The sequence below is a fragment of the Hyperolius riggenbachi genome, chromosome 10 (assembly GCF_040937935.1).
Source record: "Hyperolius riggenbachi isolate aHypRig1 chromosome 10, aHypRig1.pri, whole genome shotgun sequence".
In the NCBI taxonomy this organism is placed as follows: domain Eukaryota; kingdom Metazoa; phylum Chordata; class Amphibia; order Anura; family Hyperoliidae; genus Hyperolius; species Hyperolius riggenbachi.
The window spans coordinates 248,398,950-248,416,446 of record NC_090655.1 but is presented as its reverse complement, the minus strand read 5'-3'; the positions used below and the strand labels follow the sequence as shown (position 1 = coordinate 248,416,446).

At 47.0% G+C, this 17,497-nt stretch overlaps 2 protein-coding genes across 3 annotated transcripts in view; both read left to right on the top strand.

Moving 5' to 3' along the window:
- Window positions 1–4,011: 4,011 nt before the first annotated feature.
- LOC137535192 (trichohyalin-like) lies at window positions 4,012–13,229 on the top strand. Its single transcript, XM_068257008.1, has 4 exons — window positions 4,012–4,627; window positions 7,990–8,772; window positions 11,818–11,915; window positions 12,036–13,229. The coding sequence occupies exons 2-4, from the start codon at window positions 7,995–7,997 to the stop codon at window positions 13,227–13,229; spliced, it is 2,070 nt and encodes a 689-aa protein (XP_068113109.1). The 5' UTR covers window positions 4,012–4,627; window positions 7,990–7,994.
- The window catches only part of LOC137535208 (zinc finger and SCAN domain-containing protein 12-like), a 7,482-nt gene continuing 3,197 nt past the window's right edge, over window positions 13,213–17,497 (top strand). For both annotated transcript variants that reach the window (XM_068257023.1, XM_068257022.1), the window contains exon 1: window positions 13,213–14,047. In XM_068257023.1, the coding sequence (XP_068113124.1) occupies window positions 13,213–14,047 (835 nt within the window). The remainder of the gene's footprint in view (window positions 14,048–17,497) is intronic.

Genomic DNA, 17,497 nt, shown 5'->3' with positions numbered 1-17,497 from the left:
TCTTGCAGTTAGCCATCATGTGACCCCCATCAAGACAAATTCAGCAATCATGAGGCCCCGAACATGACCAACTCAGCAATCATGAGGCCCCCAACAAGACAAATTCAGCAATCTTGAGGCCCCCAACAAATCACGAGGCCCCCAACAAGACAAATTCAGCAATCTTGAGGCCCCCGACAAGACAAATTCAGCAATCATGATTCCCCCAACAAGACAAATTCAGTAACCATGAGGCCCCCAACAAGACATTCAGTAACCATGAGGCCCCCAACAAGACAAATTCAGCAGTCATGAAGCACATAAATAGACAGCATTTCACATAAATAGGCAGAATGCCCCCTTAATATGGTAGACACCTCTCACCTGGCTTCTGAATTCTCCTCTACTGGCTGCTGTGCCTGGCAATACTGTTTTTGCTTGGATTGGGGATGATGTGTGGGCTGAAAGGCCTGGCGATGATGCTGTGGCCGGGCTGGCGGTGATGCTGTGGCCGGGCTGGTGGTGATGCCGTGGCTGGGCTGGCTGGCGGTAATGCTGTGGCCTTTTTGACAGTGATTTTGGGCTGGTTGGCTGGTGGTGATGCTGGGCTGCCTGGCCTGGATTGTTTAGGTAGTGACAGGTGCCCCCTAGTTTAGGTAGCGCCAGGAGCCTCCCAGTTTAGGTAGTGACAGGGCTCCCCAGTTCAGGTAGTGACAGGGCCCCCCAGTTCAGGTAGTGACATTTGCCCCAGTTCAGGTAGTGACAGGAGCCCCCAGTGCAGGTAGTGACAGGGACTCCCATTTCAGGTAGTGACAGGTGCCCCCCAGTATAGATAGCCAGATCTATAGGTGTCCCCAGTGGCAGCGGAGAAAGAAAAGGTAGCGTGTGGACAGCGGTGGAGAAGGGGGGGAAGTCTCCCCCCCCCCCCCCCATCCCTCACCTTTGGGGCTCCCCCTCTCTCTCTCGCTCCTCCCTTTAGAATTAAGTGATGCGGACGCAGCAGCGGACACTTACGCTATTAGCAGGCGCGAGTGACTCTGTATCTGTGCGCCGCTGCTCTGGTCTAGTCCAGACCAGCACAGTGGCTCACACAGAGAGAGTCACTCGCGCCTGCTAATAGCGTAATGGCCCGTACTCACGGGCTGCAGAAGTGGCCTGTCGCCAGCACACGTGAGCGTGCTAGCGACAGGCCGGCGACAGCTTCTCTCCAGGTCCCTCCGCGTACACACGCGGAAGAGGGACCAGCGGCGAGACGGAAGCTGTCGCCAACGTTCCTCCTCCCCCCGCCGGAAGCTCCATTTACCTCTATGGAGGTTGCTGTCGCTAGTCCGCGTACTCACGCGGACTAGCGACAGTTGCGGCGGAGGTGCGGCGGCGACTGTTGCCATGCGATTGAAACTTTCAATCGCATGGCGACGGGCGACAGTTCGGGGTGCGCGCACGTGCAACGGCCCATACTCACGGGCGACCTGTCGCCGCAACACGCGCGCGCCGCGTGTTGAGGCGACAAAAGTCCCTCGTGAGTATGGGCCATAAGTGTCTCGCCACTGCCGCCCGCATCACTTAATTCTAAAGGGAGGAGAAAGAGGGGGAGCCCTGAAGGTGAGGGATGGGGGGGAGACTTCCCTCCTTCCTCAATGCTGTCCACACGCTCCCTTTTCTCTCTCTGTTGCCACCCCAGGGTGGTTGGCCAGCCACTTCCATGTTCGGGTGGCTGGGGGGGGCAGCAGCTGGCCAGGGGAGTGCGTATGCCCCATTTTGCCCGACGTAGGGATGCCTATGTGCACACATACAGTGAGACATACAGTACCATGAAAGTATGCCTCATTTCCAATTTAAACACATATGTCATCCTGTAAGGAAAGTGTATCCACTGCGTTATCCCAACAGAACCTGTCACATCGCATAGCACTGCACCTTGCTCAATGTGAAAGCCCCATAGTACTTTCTTTATATGTGCGTTGAACAGGGAAATCGGTCCCTTGGTTACAAAAAAGGGATAGTCCCCCCCCCATCCCGCCCAATTAAAAAAAAAAAAAAAAAAAAGGATAGTACATTTGGGAGCATGTAATTAGCCTACCAGTACATCTTTGGGAGTTTGGGTGCTTTCATACTTTGTCACAATGGGTTTGATTCATCAAGCTTAGAAAGAGCAAGCGTAACTTACCAGCACATGCTAGCTGTACTACCGCAGCATAGCATGCACTGAACTCACGTTCCTGTCATTAAGCTGCACTGCTTTAGCAGTCCCAATTCTGTGAGTATTGTCTTGTGTAAACAAGGAGTCCTATCTCAGCTAACAACCTCTCACCCCATTTAGATGTTCTGTCAGAGGGCCCAACCGTCCCGTTTTCGTCTGGACTGTCGCGATTTTGGGGGGCTCTCCCGCTGTCACGGTATGAGCCCCCCAAGTCCCGGGCAGCAGTGGGCAGTGAAGGTGAAAAAAAAATGATTGAGGCGCCAGCCGCGGGTAAGTGGGATGCGGGACGCGTGCATCCCATTACTACCTCCCTTCCTCCCTTGGAATCTGGCCCCTGTGTGTCCCACCGTTAGCAGAGTGCGGAGCGGGCTGTCATTACCTGCGTCCAGCGTCCATGCGTACCGATGTCTGGCTTCAATCTGCTTCCTGTGACGTCACAGGAAGCAGGAAGCCAGATGCTGGTACGCGTCCATGGATACCGGTAAGCTGACAGCCCGCTCCGCTTAGCTGCGCACTCTGCAAGCAGGGGGGAGACACAGGCGGGCAGATTCTAAGGGAGGAGGGAGATAGAATTTAAGGACAGGCATCCTGCATCCCACTTCCGCGCGGCTGGTAGAGATGGGAAGTTAGGATCTTTTCAATGATCCGGATGATTCGAATTCGCATTCGGGGGTGAAATGAATAGCAGGACAGGTCTTTCCTTGCTGTGGACAGCAGAAGGGGAGGGGGGTGGACACACAGGGAAGGGGAAAAGACGGACAGAGGGCAGGGAGTGGACAGAGATGGGAGGAGGGACGAGCAGAGAGCAGAAATGTTTGCTTGCACACAATACCCACATGCTGCAATCATTATGCTTTACATGTATTTCACCTATATGCTCATCTGTGTACTTTGAATGCAAACGTCGCACAGTGAAAGAAAGCATTCCCAGAAGTAAAGTGCAGCTGTTTAGAGCGAGTGCAGGAGGATCATATTGCGCTGCAATCACAGTGCCTGCAAAGTTACTGAGGTGTGCTGAGCTGAGCCAAAAGCTTCCAATGTGTTCACTGTGCACAACTACGGAACAGACAGCCTATAATCAGCAGCACGTTATAGCCAGTATGTGTGCTCTACACATATCTGGCAGTGGCACCCATGTCCCCTCTCTCTCATCTACCTGTCTCCCTGCAAGGCTGTCTCCCATCCAACAGAGCGATCCGTCTCAGCTCTGCTTCCAGGACCCCGCTGCCCGCTGAGAGGGGGTGTGTCGCTCCTGGCCCCGCCCCTTTTGCGATCCGAATCACTCATTTTAATGATTCGGATGATTCGACTCACAAAATAGATTCGGATCAAAGATCCGAATCGTTCATGATCCGGACAACACTAGCGGCTGGCGCCTCGATAATTTTTTTCTTGCATTGGCACCCTCCTCCCCACTCTCATGGCCATCCTCACCCTCCTCCCCATCGTATATGGGAGAAATATGTATTAAAAAATATTAGGGAATATGATTAATTGAAAAAAAAATTCAAAATTCTTTTTATGGTAAGTGTGACGGGGGGGGGGGGGGGGGAGCAAACAGGATTGAGTCTGACGAAGGCTATATACAACCGAAAGCTTGCCTACTCTTATAGTGGAACTGAACTCAGAATGTGAAAAAACAGCATTGAAATCCATGTTACATATTGAAAGCAAAAACAATACAATAAATGTACAAAAATATGTAAATAACTCTATTATAGGTAATAAATCTTTAAACCCCACCCCCTATGACCGTATGCTGCTGCGGCAAGTCACGTGGCGCGGCAAGTCACGTGGTGACTGCCCGACAAGCTTGCAAAGATCCCTGGAAAGCCTTCTGCAAAATCCTCCCAGCAAGTCAATACCTCGCGATAGTTCCTGCTGGCTCTGTTGTTTATACTGTGCATCATCAGGAGGCGCCTCTGAGCTCTGACAGCTACATGGAGATCCGTCACTACAGGGAGATGAAAAGCAAGCAGATCTCCGTGACCCTGAGAGAGAGGAGACAAGTGCAGTGGAGAGGAGGGAGAGAGCCTTGTAAGAAGGTGGAGGGACATCAAGGGGGAAGCAACTGACAGCTGGAGAGGCTAGATAAGCCAGAAGACCAGACGAGTGGAGTGAAGAGGAGGGAGAGACACAAGGGAGGACATCAGAGACACTGGAAGAAGCAGGAGAGAGAGAGAGCAGATTTTTGCAGAGACAAGTGAGAAGAGTAGTGGAGGGACGGTGGAAAACAGAGAAAGCCCAGCAGATGCTGGTGTAGACCTGCACACGCCTGGGAGGTAAAGATTTCCCTCCTCCTGCACAGTACAGAGACAAAGCAGAGATACAAAGTGGTGAGAGGTGCCTGCATCCTAGAACCCAGCAAAGAGCCGTGCTGACAGCATTACAAGGAGCCTAACAGACCTGAGACCCAAGGAGAGAGGCCAGAAGGGAGTCCAGCAGGAGGTAATAAACATGTTTTATGTATTTATTTATCTCTGTGTCTCTGCGTGCCAGCTCTGTCTCTGTGCCTGCTCTGTGTGTGTCAGCTCTGTCTCTGTGCCAGCTCTGTGTCTCTATGCCCTCTCTCTGTCTGTGTCTCTGTGCCCTCTCTCTGTCTGTGTGTCAGCTCTGTGTCTCTGTGCCTGCTCTGTATGACTCTGTGCCCGCTCTCTGTGTGTGCCCGCTCTATATAACTCCTCTGTGCCGCTCTGTGTAACTCCTCTGTGCCAGCTGTTTCCTGTATGCGTCTCGTGCAGGTAGGCGGGGGGTGGATAAGTTTAGAGCACCAATCGACAGTACGTAGTAGGCGGAGCTGTAACAAGCATAGAGTATGAGGACGTAGCAGTGGGCGGAGCGAAGCCATACAGCGGCCGCCAGAAAACCGCAGCTACTGACAATCTCTACATCGTCTTGTTAGGTACCGCGGTTTCTGTTTAAAACCGTGAAACTGTTCAGCCCTAGTCTAGGGCCAATTTAGGGGTAAGCCAATTAACTTATCAGTATGGTTTTTTTGGATGTGGGAGGAAACCGGAGTGCTTGGAGGAAACCCACACAGACACGGGGAGAACATACAAACTCCTTGCAGATGTTGACTTGGCTGGGATTCAAACCAGGGACCCAGCGCTGCAAGGCATGTTATTGTTATACTTTATTTTTCCGCCCAGCGGATAGCTCAGAAACAGCCTTATCAGTCCACCGACAGTACACACGCTGTACTGTCTGCTGAAATCACGCCCAGCAGGAGGAGACCACGGACCCGTCGTTGCCTTTGATCAGGCGTGTGTACGGACCTTATTACTTTGATCTCCTCAAAAGAAATGCAGCTACTGACACAAAGTACAAGCATCAATTAATTTATGCAAAGTAGTGTACACACCACATAAACAATGCAATTGAACTGCTGTACACAGCCCACAAACACAATTACTAATACCTTTGGCTATTAGTAATTGTCTTTTTGGGTAGAGTATAGCTGTTCTAATTGCATTGTTTATGTGGTGTGTACACTACTTTGCATAGGTGGGTTTATGTCTGTGTCTCTATAGCAGCATTTCTTTTGTTGCGTTTATCGGTGGATTGCAATTGTAGTTGATATTTATTTGATTTTATTTATTTTTTTTGCATGTCCTATTAATGAATAGTTGATGGTACTTTTAGTTTGGTTGAAAAGAACTGTTAATTGAGTGGTGCTCTGACATGCATTGCATTGGATAGTTCTAGGCTACATTGCATGGCTTTGCTTTGTATGTGGTATGGTAGTTGAACTGCATATATCTTATGTCGTTTGTCTTACAAATCATGGGTAGAATTTATTAATTGTGTAATATGTGGTAGTATTTGGTGAATTTCTAATGCATTGTTAGTTGCAGACGTGTCGTGTGGGAGATAATTGTAGCATTCCATAACTGGTTTACATGTGTGCATTGTGTAGATGTGGCAATACATCTGGAATCTTGGCAATCATTCATCCATCTGATTACATTATTAGAATGGGATGAAGATTGGTGGCACCAAGAGCATGCGATGCGACCAAATTTGTGTTGCTTCTATCGATCAGGCATGCTGGAAGATGTAGGGCCAACTAGCACAATCTGGTGAGCAGCGGTAATATAGTGGGATATCGTGACGTCCAACACAACGGAACCCCTGGTGAAGCCCCCACCCGTAGAGTAAAATGTGCTCAGTGCGGTATACGTGACCTGTCACTGCCCGCCACAAGTAGGGTACACCATCCACATACACGCATCACAAGTGTTTCCTGTCATATACCTCTGCACAAGTGTGTGGTTGCACACGGGTCCACAGTATGGCGGCAACCAGAGGTTGGTGTGTGTATTAGGAGGGAGCTCAGAGCCACCGGCAGACAACAATAGATAAAGTATACTGCATTGGACAACATTTAATCATGGAGAGAAGCAATGCAGCTTCACAACGCCGATTCCCAAGAGATTTTGTACTGAAATCTGAACGGGAATTGGCCTGTGGTATATGGGCAGGTAACAGATCACTCTCTGAGCAGAGAAAGATGTGTCTCGAGGTTGAGCTTCCCATGCACCACCTGATGTTTGTGTACCATTAGTGGTGTGGAATGCCTCATTTCTGGCCTAGTTCACATGTAAATTGGTATAGCAGTCGCTATTGTTTGTTTTTTTGCAATATTGATTTCTGGACCTGGATCGACCTAAGACCTGTGTCTTAGATCGATTGTCGATCAAAGCATTTTTGCTTATTCATTAAAGACGAATTGCTCCCAAATTCTGCTACATGCAGCAGTATACAAGCGATGGCCACCTGAAAAGCGGTCAAAAATGCTTTCGGTGTGCACTGGCCCTTAGAAGTGTAGGCGTTTTAACCATAGTTGTGTTGATTATGCAATGTGATGTTGGGGTGATTAGTGGATTCCATATTTGAGACTTATGTTTCCTTTCAATTGTGTGTTTATGTCCACTTTTGTAAAGTGAGGGTGCCAGGAAATTGCCACTGTAGCAAATGCTTCCAATATATAGGGTGTTGAAGACAATGCATATCTGGGTTTACAGTTGTATCTCATAGTGGCTAAAATAGTTGCATTTCTTACGGTGACCATACATTAGCCGACCAACCAACCAATCGACCATCCAAGTCGATTAATATAATCAAATTGGATGAAAATTGGTGCTGCCAAATGCATGCCCGACAGACAAAGCGACCAATTTCTGGACAGAAATTGGCCGCACGGTCGATCGAGCATGCTGCAAGATGTCGAGCCAAAGTTGGTTGGTCGAATGTGTAGCGGTATGGCAGCCGATTTGCAAACGAGCGACGAGACGACGAAACCCCCGCTGCTGCAATGTATACATGTATGTAGTGTGTGCATTTATGCATTACCTGTCCGGTGTCAGCCACCACGCAGTTTCCGTTCATCTCGGCGGGTTTATGCGCTGCTAGCGTATATGCGGCTGTTACCCGACGAGATGGACGGACCCCGTGCGGAAGCTGCTACAGGACAGATAATGTATAAATGCACACACTACGTCAGGGTCAGCTGATTCTCTGATGATTTCATGCTGAAATCGGACGGAAATCGGCCTGTAGTGTATGGGCAGATTCGACCAAGAGACAAATTTATCTCTAATCCGATTCGATTACAGATAAATTTGTCTCTTGGTCGCATCTGCCCATAATCTTCTAATGTATGGCCACCTCTATGAGACTTTGTAACTGTGAACATGTCTTTGCTGAAGGGGAGGGGGGTTGACGTGAATATTTTTCGGATGCACTGCACTTATTCTGTTCAATATAGAAAAGTACTGGTTTCAAATAAAATGTATTTTTTTTTATTACAGAAATCATGCCAAAGTGTTTCATAATAGGATGTACCAGCGTGAGTGGAAATAAAGATAAGTTCCCATATATCATCATGCATACGTTTCCAAGGAATAAGGAAAGGCTCCAGCGGTGGCTTACTACCCTCGGAGTTCCAAAACAACACTTGGCTTATGTTAGCAAAAAAATTGCAGATGACCAACCAGGGAATAATTATCGCCTGTGCTCCAATCATTTTCCTTCCAATTGCTATACCTGGACTGGAAAACGCTGGAATTTGAGAGAAGATGCTGTGCCAAGCATTTTTACTGGGGTTCAATCTGCAGAGACTGATAAAGACAGGTGGCCAGATATTGTCAAGCGTATGAGACTTGATTTAACATCAGCAACATCTACAAGCAGTACTTGCTGTCCCTGTCAAGTATGCAAATGTTTGTGTCATCAGCATCCGGTACAGTATGTGCACAGACCTGACACTACTACAACACACACTCAAACAACAGAAGAGGATTTTACTGAAACATCAATACAAAAACTTCTTGTTTGGTCTGTGTGTCTGGATCATACATATCAAACACAACCTGAATCGCCACAGTACACGCAGGCAACTCCTCAGAATGATAGAACTGCAGTGTTGCCAACAAGTACTTCAACACTAACGCAGCTTACACTCACAAGTCAGTCTCCTGTTATTGCTGGCCCTTTTTGCACTCCTAATAAGTTCATTGTACATATTCCGGACACAGACCTTCCTGTGGACATTAGCTTTGACACTCCATCCTCCGCAACCCCACAGCCAAAAGGTAAGTACAATTTAGATGCTACGTATGTTCCCAGTGAAAGTGACCTGATGTCTGATTTGAGTTTTTCCATTCATGAACCTGAACCCCTCAGTGACGTCATAGGCCCCCAACTGCGAAAGGAGGACAATTATGTTAGAGATAGAAAATTTATAGTTTTCGAACAGTTCCTTGATGATCTCCTGTCAAAATTAATCTGGTAAATATTGTAGTGAGTAGTGAGAGGTAAATGGAGGCTGCCATAATTATTTCCTTTTAAGCAATACCAGTTGCCTGGCAGCCCTGCTGGTCTATTTGGCTGTAAAAGTGTCTGAATCACTCCAGAAACAAGCATGCAGCAAATCTTGTCATATCTGTCAAAACTGTCAGAAACACCTGATCTGCTACATGCTTGTTCGGGGCCTATAACTGAACGTATTAGAGGCAGAGGATTAGCAGGATACCCAGGCAACTGGTATTGCTTAAAGGACAACTGAAGAGAGAAGTATATGGAAGCTGCCATGTTTATTTCCCCTTTAGCAATACCAGTTGCCTGGCAGTCCTGCTGACCCTCTGCCTCTAATACCTCCAGCCATAGACCCTGAACAAGCATGCAGCAGAGCAGGTGTTTCTGACATTACTGCCAGATCTGACAGATTAGCTGTATACTTGTTTCTGGTGTTATTAGGACACTTCTGCAGCCAAACAGACTAGCAGGGCTGCCAGGCAACTGGTATTTTCTAAAAGGAAATAAACATGGCAGCCTCCATAGTCTTCTCACTTCAGTTGTCCTTTAAATGGAAACAAATATGGCAGCCTCCATATTCCTCTCACTACAGTTCTCCATTAAGTTAGCCAATAAATGGTATCATCCTCAGTGTTCTCCCCAGAATTTTTTTCCAGCCGGGTGGCATAAAAAAGTAGCCGGGTGGCATGCGAGGGGGGAATGCAGCTCTGCTTACAGAATAAAAAGAGGATGAGGAGACAAGCCAATGGACCTGCTAAGAACACAATGCAATTTCTGGACAGATTTACTGTCAGATCGACAATTTTCAACATGTCTGATCTGATTTCCGATTTTCTGTTCACTTCAATAGGAAATCGTGTAGAAATCAGATTGGACATGTTGGGAATAATCGATCTGACAGTAGATCTGTCAGAAAATTGCATTGTGTGTACCTAGCAGATTGTTTCAGATTAAGGTGCTCAGGTCCCTTTTTAAGCAGACCTGAACAGAGAACTTCCCCTCTGCTCTAAAAGATGCACAACAGCATAACCTTTAAAGGAAAACTGTAGTGAGAAGAATATGGAGACTGCCATATTTATTTCTTCTTAAACAATACCAATTGCCTGGCAGCCCTGTTGATCTATTTGGCTGCAGTAGTGTCTGAATCACACCAGAATCAAGCATGCAGCTAATCTTGTCAGATCTGAGAATATGGTCAGAAACATCGGATATGCTGCATGCTTGTTCAGAGGCTAGGGTAAAATTATTAGAGGCAGGGGATCAGCAGGACAGCCAGGCAACTGGCATTGCTTATAAGTAAATAATTATGGCAGCTTCCATATCCGTTTCGCTTTAGTTGTCCTTTAAAGAAAAACATTTCTTTGTTACAGCTGATACAAATGCTGCAATAAATCTGCAGTGTGTCCACTTCCTGCTTTCTTGGAAGCAGACATGTTAACATTCAGTGCTTTTTAAATGAGCTGATCTGCAGTCATGTGACACAGAAAGAGATGAAATTACACAGGCTAAACTGTCTAAATACAGGCTGCATTTCTCTGTTTTCCTTCTGTCCTGTGCAAGAGTTCAGCTCCACTAAGTGTCCCCAGTGTGCAGGGGGAGGGGCAGCACTACAGACACGATACAAAGCTGGGGCCAGCAGGAGACAAGTGCACAGGGGGCTGCCTTTTTACAGACAGCCTGTCATTAAACATGCTCTGCATGATGGCTGTGTCTCCTCTGCCCCCAAAGCAAATAAATAAACATGCAGAGGTGTGAAGGGGCATCACTTCTCCTGATCTCCGGGTCTCCCCCCTGCCGGATTAAACGCGTTTTCAACTACTCAGGCATGTTTACCTGCAGTCTGGAGGAGAAGGAAAGACTACGTGAGCCGCTCTGAGGCTGTCCCGGAGACCCACGTGGCTCTCATCTCACTCCTGGAAGCTGCTGCTGCTGTGTGGGCTTTTTTTTTTTGCTTTACTGCTCGCTCTGTTTTCATTGACGAGAGTAAGGCAGTGGGGGCACCGTTATAAATTAGATTCCATTACTCGGAGAATCGGAGCAGGAGTCCCGCCCCTTACAACCCGCCCAGCCAATCCCTCCCTGTCTCACCAGAACACTTGAGCTGACAGGCAGAGGAGCGCTCCTGCAGTGTAGCGTCAGTCTTTGCTATTGTGCGAGGCTGGCGCTGATTGAAACCAGGCAATGGAGCGCTCCTATGTGAAGTTTACTAGAAGCCCCAGGCGAGCACATGCCAACAGGCGGGCGGGGCTTCAAATCAGCCGGGCGGCCCGCCCACCTAATTAGCCCTGGGGAGAACACTGATCCTGATTCAAAACTTCTTGCATCTACATTGTTCATTCATCACAAACCTTTGGGGATTGCTCGTTTTTACAATGTCGGGGAACTGTAGGCGATTGAGGGACAGTCAGCAACTTGAACTGTACTTTGTAAAGAAATGACAAAAAAAAAAGATGTTGCCGCTATTTACAGTAAACGCTAAGCAGTACATTAACAGCTGCCAAAAATTTAATACAGCAGGCTGCAGTTCCACTTTCGTCCACAAGGTGGCGACCTTACTAAAACTGAATGAAACGCATGAGGAATAGGTGGATTCTGCAAACAGGAAGTTTGGCCACAAGGAGCCATTGTTGGGACTGGCAGCTGAGTAGGCAGTGAGACACTGTTCCTGAATATCCTCACCTATTTCTCCATGCAAGAGTGTTAGAATTTAGGATACAAGGACCTCTGCAAGGATGCCGTGATGGAGGATCAGCCGACCCTCACATCACCGGGTAAGTAATCACATACAGACAATGTATTCAGTCAGTGTGTGTTTCCTACAGATGGGTCCAGCAACAGAAACTCACCAGAGAGCTGTACAGGTCCTCTTTATTCCCAGGATTCTCCACAGGAAGACCCCACCATCCCCCACCATTATCGGGTAGGTGGGACTGATGATCCACTACTCAGTAATAACTCTAGCTTTATATTCTACAATTTAGCTTCAGTTTAGTAGTTTTAATGTGCTAATGTTTCGTTTTCTATTATTTTGTGAATTTAGGATGAAGATCTGATTGATTTGAAAGTTGAGGTTAAAGAGGAAGAAGAGGAGACGTATGTGAGGAGTGATCAGAAGACTATAGTGGAGGGTGACATGATGAGGACAAGTAAAGAGGAAGAAGAGGAGACGTATAAGAGGAGTGATCAGCAGTCTATGGAGGGGGGTGACATAATGGGGAAAAATAAAGAGGAAGAAAAAGAGATTTGTGTGAGGGGTGATCAGCAGTCTGCGGAGGAGGGTGACATGATGAGGACAAGTAAAGAGGAAGAAGTAGAGATATATGTGAGGAGTGATCAGCAGTCTATGGCGGAGGGTGACATGATGAGGACAATTAAAGAGGAAGAAGTAGAGATATATGTGAGGGGTGATCAGCAGTCTATGGCGGAGGGTGACATGATGAGGACAATTAAAGAGGAAGAAGTAGAGATATATGTGAGGAGTGGTCAGCAGTCTATGGGGGAGGGTGGCATGATGAGGACAATTAAAGAGGAAGAAAAAGAGGCATATGTGAGGGGTGATCAGCAGTCTATGGGGGAGGGTGACATGATGAGGACAATTAAAGAGGAAGAAGAAGAGGCATATGTGAGGGGTGATCAGCAGTCTGCGGAGGAGGGTGACATGATGAGGACAATTAAAGAGGAAGAAGAAGAGGCATATGTGAGGGGTGATCAGCAGTCTGCGGAGGAGGGTGACATGATGAGGACAATTAAAGAGGAAGGAGTAGAGATATATGTGAGGAGTGATCAGCAGTCTATGGGGGAGGGTGACATGATGAGGACAAGTAAAGAGGAAGAAGAAGAGACATATGTGAGGAGTGATCAGCAGTCTATGGGGGAGGGTGACATGATGAGGACAATTAAAAAGGAAGAAGAAGAGGCATATGTGAGGGGTGATCAGCAGTCTGCGGAGGAGGGTGACATGATGAGGACAATTAAAGAGGAAGAAGTAGAGATATATGTGAGGAGTGATCAGCAGTCTATGGGGGAGGGTGACATGATGAGGACAAGTAAAGAGAAAGAAGAGGAGGCATATGTGAGGGGTGATCAGCAGTCTATGGGGGAGGGTGACATGATGAGGACAATTAAAGAGGAAGAAGAAGAGGCATATGTGAGGGGTGATCAGCAGTCTGCGGAGGAGGGTGACATGATGAGGACAATTAAAGAGGAAGAAAAAAAAGATGTATGTGAGGAGTGATGAGCAGTCTATGGGGGAGGGTGACATGATGAGGACAAGTAAAGAGAAAGAAGAGGAGGCATATGTGAGGGGTGATCAGCAATCTATGGGGGAGGGTGACATGATGAGGACAAGTAAAGAGGAAGAGGCATATGTGAGGAGTGATCAGCAGTCTACAGAGAAGGGTGACATGATGAGGACAATTAAAGAAGAAGAAGAAAAGATGTATGTGAGGAGTGATCAGCAGTCTGCGGAGGAGGGTGACATGATGAGGACAATGAAAGAGGAAGAAGAAGAGGCATATGTGAGGGGTGATCAGCAGTCTGCGGAGGAGGGTGACATGATGAGGACAATTAAAGAGGAAGAAGAAGAGACATATGTGAGGAGTGATGAGCAGTCTATGGGGGAGGGTGACATGATGAGGACAATTAAAGAGGAAGAAGAAGAAGAAGCATATGTGAGGGGTGATCAGCAGTCTGCGGAGGAGGGTGACATGATGAGGAGAATTAAAGAGGAAGAAGAAAAGATGTATGTGAGGAGTGATCAGCAGTTTATGGGGGAGGGGGACATGATGAGGACAAGTAAAGAGGAAGAGGCATATGTGAGGAGTGATCAGCAGTCTACAGAGGAGGGTGACACAATGAGGACAATTAAAGAAGAAGAAGAAAAGATGTATGTGAGGAGTGAACAGCAGTCTATGGAGGAGGGTGACATGATGAGGACAAGTAAAGAGGAAGCAGAAGAGACCTGTGTGAGGAGTGATCAGCAGTCTATGGAGGAGGGTGACATGATGAGGATGGTTAAAGAAGAGGAATATTTGCTAGACATAAGATCAGTAAGTAAGTATTAAACACTGGATTACTGGATTACAAAGGTTACTCTTCCCTTTAGAAAGCTGAAACTGAACATTTGCTTATTAGGTTTGATTTGTTCCTCATCCCTTACTCTTTCTTTCTCTTACCTTTCTTCTTTCCTACTCTTTTGTCTTCTTCTTTACTACTTCTTCTTTAACTTTCACTACAGGATTGACCTTTTATCATTATAACTCTGCTCTATATGCACGTAAAAGACACCTAAACGTATCCCTCCCCTGTCTTCGCTGGAAGTCAGGTTTCACTAGTGTTGTTCTACAAACTGGGGTATACCCTTGCCCAGCCAATTTTGGTTTAGTGAATGGGCAGCAGTGATATTCCTGGTCTTTTGCACCTTCATTATATCCGACCTTCAAAATAATTCACTTGCCAGTATCACCAATGGTACAAAACTTAGGTCCTACTAATCGGAAATATCTGTTATGTCCTATTGAAATTTGTTTTTTTCCTATGTGTTTTATGAGTATATTTCTACTGTTTCCTTTTTGTGAATCCTGTTAATTGATGATTCATTGTAGCCCTTGTTTATTATTCCATATGAGTGTTTAACTCTTTTCTTATACAAAACTCAAAAAAAAAAATTATTGAAAAAAAAAAATCAATATCCGATTTGCCATGGGGCTTGGTAGGCCTCTGTCTATGGGTGTCAGAAGTGGGAGAGGTGGTTGAGATTGCTGCCTGCCGTCCTGCCAACCCCTCTGCCTTATAACAAATGCTGCAGCTGGTAAAGGAGAGCTGAGCGGCGAGTGCCTTTCAGCCAGAATAATTATCAGTTCCTGCACATGGGTCATCTCTTCTCCAGCTACCAATCCAGCCCATTTATCTCCAGGCATACATCCACATCTAAAGCCTGGTACACACTTTCAATTATAAATGGTCAATTAGTGCCAATGTTACCACTGCCATGTAGTATGAGGGTCAACAGATATTGAATACTATGAGCAGATTGTGTAGGTAAGCCCTAATACTATATATATGGAGGTGATGAAATTGGTCACTGATTGGCCAATCATAATTGAAAGTGTGGAGGTAGACTCTGTATGGTCCACAGGCTTCTCGGTTCCTCTTACAGCTCACCGCTCCAGCTTTGCATCCCTAGGAACATACTAGACAAGAGCTTGTGGCTTAGCTCCCGCCATGTACAGCCAGACTGGGCATGCTCAGGTAAGGACCGCACATGCGCCATAGACCACATTGCTTGTGCATGGAGGAAGAAGGCCGTACACAAGAGGCTTTGCTCTACTGGGCATGTGCGCACCTTACTCGCTCATGCTCAGTCTGGCTCAAACATGCCTAGAAGTGCAGCCACCAGAAGAGGGTCCTGTGCAGGAACAGTGGGCTCAAAGTTGACCTGGGAAGCATCAACCATCCAGAGGCTTCATCACAATGAAGGATTCGGTTCACAGTGGATGTCTGGAAGAAACAGGAACTGCAGCTTCTGTGCACAAGCACAACCTTCCTGTTGCATCTCTCCCTTCGCCATTAGCACCCTCAATGTGCCCTCTTTCCCCTGTACCTCTCACTCTGCTGCACCCCTGCTTCCTGCTTCCCTAGTAAAATGATTCAAAGATTCGGTTCAAAGATCCGGATCTTTTCAATGATCCGATTTGAATCATCCGAATCATTGAAACGATCCGGACTTCCCAGGATAGCACCAAGAGCCTCATAACGCGGCTCAATCTGACGTCTAACTTCAACACCACCATGCGTTGCGTTAGGGGCACGTGCGACCTTAACATACCCTAAAATGCAACGTCTTGGTGTGAAAGAGGCCTTAAAGTGGACCTGAACTCAGAACTTCATCTCTGCTCTAAAAGATACACAAACAGTATAATAACCTTTAAAGAAAGACATTTCTTTGTTACAGCTGATACAAACCCTGCAATAAATCTACAATGTGTCTTCTTCCTGCTTTCATGGAAGCAGACAAAAGGTTAACATCCTGTGTTTACAAATTAGCTGTTTCTGCCAAGGACTGTTGAATTTCTATGCTGACACAGCTGAGAGATCAAACTTGGGAATACTTACAGATGAGGGGGAATTATGCAAGCTCTTCACTCTAAAAACACACAGGGTGAATTTCTGTCTGTTTTCCTTGTATCCTGTGCAAGAGTTCAGGTCCACTTTAAGAGGAAAGGACCCAGCTACAGGAGTCACTTGTTCCCAGCAAATTACAGGACAGCAGGCACAACCTCCACATCTTGATGTACGCGATGATGGAGAGGGTGATTCAGGGTTGTAATCAGTAAAATAAGTGTTTGGCTCCCTATCAAAAGATGACTTAGTACTTGGTGTAAAAACCCTTGTTGACAATCACAAACGTCAGACATTACTTGTAGCTGGACACCAGGTGTGCACACATCTCAAAAAGGATTCTGTCCTTTTTGCAGATCCTCTTCAAGTCAGGAAGGTTTTGAGGCTGATGTTTGGCAACTACAACCTTTAGCTCCCTGAACAGATTTTCTATTGGATTAAAGTCTAGAGACTGGCTAGGCCATTCCAGGATCCTTCTTCTTCAGCTACAAATGTACTGCCTTGATGTGTATTGGGTCATTGTCATGCTGGGATACCCATCCACGACCCATTTTCAATCGCTTGGCTGAGGCAAGGAAGTGCTCACTCAAGATGTGATTGTCTCCTTGATGCGGTAAAGGTGTCATGCCCCCTTAATATAAAAATACCCCCAAAGCATAACGTGTCCACCTCCATGTTTAACGTTAGGGATGGTGTTCTTGGGATCATAGGCAGCATTCTTCCAAAAACAGAGAGTTGAGTTGATGCCAAAGAGCTTAATTTTGGTCTTTTCTGACCACAACACTTTCATCTAGTTTTGCCTTGGATAATTTAGATGAGCATTGGAAACCTGGACACGGGCCTGCAAGTGTGCTGTCTTCATCAGGGGGACCTTGCGGGATCTGCAAGGGTGTAATATGTTCCCAGTTGTTTTCTTGGTGGCTATGGTCCCAGCTGCTCTGAGAACATTGTCAAGTCCCCCTTGTCTCTGATATCCTTGGACATGACATTGGTCTTGGCACCGTGGATAGTTTGCAATCTGCTTTAGGGCCGGTTCACATTACAAACGCGGACGGCCACGCATGCGGAACGCAATGCGTACGAACGCACACCATCCGCGTTTGTATGCGTTGCGTGGCTGATCCCATCACTGAAAAGTGAATGGGACAGCTGCACGTTTTTGCTAAATCTGCGTGCAGCATGCGTTCCCGGACCGCACAGGTCCGGAACGCATGCAGTGTGATCATCAGACAGTGCACTCTATGCACTGTTTGATGTCGTGCATGTTGGCCTTCTGCACACGTTTCCAAAACGCGGCTGGAAACGCGTGCAGTCTGAACGGCAGGGCTGTGGAGTCGGTCCAAAAATCCACCGACTCTGACTCCTCAGTTCAGGATTCCACCG

Bases quoted from the DNA above. Each gene is read 5' to 3' on its own strand.
- LOC137535192 (XM_068257008.1), top strand. From the start codon at position 7,995: ATGCCAAAGTGTTTCATAATAGGATGTACCAGCGTGAGTGGAAATAAA. The intron at 8,773-11,817 runs GTAAGTACAATT...TGTTTCCTACAG, and splicing joins CGCAACCCCACAGCCAAAAG to ATGGGTCCAGCAACAGAAAC. The intron at 11,916-12,035 runs GTAGGTGGGACT...TTGTGAATTTAG, and splicing joins CCATCCCCCACCATTATCGG to GATGAAGATCTGATTGATTT.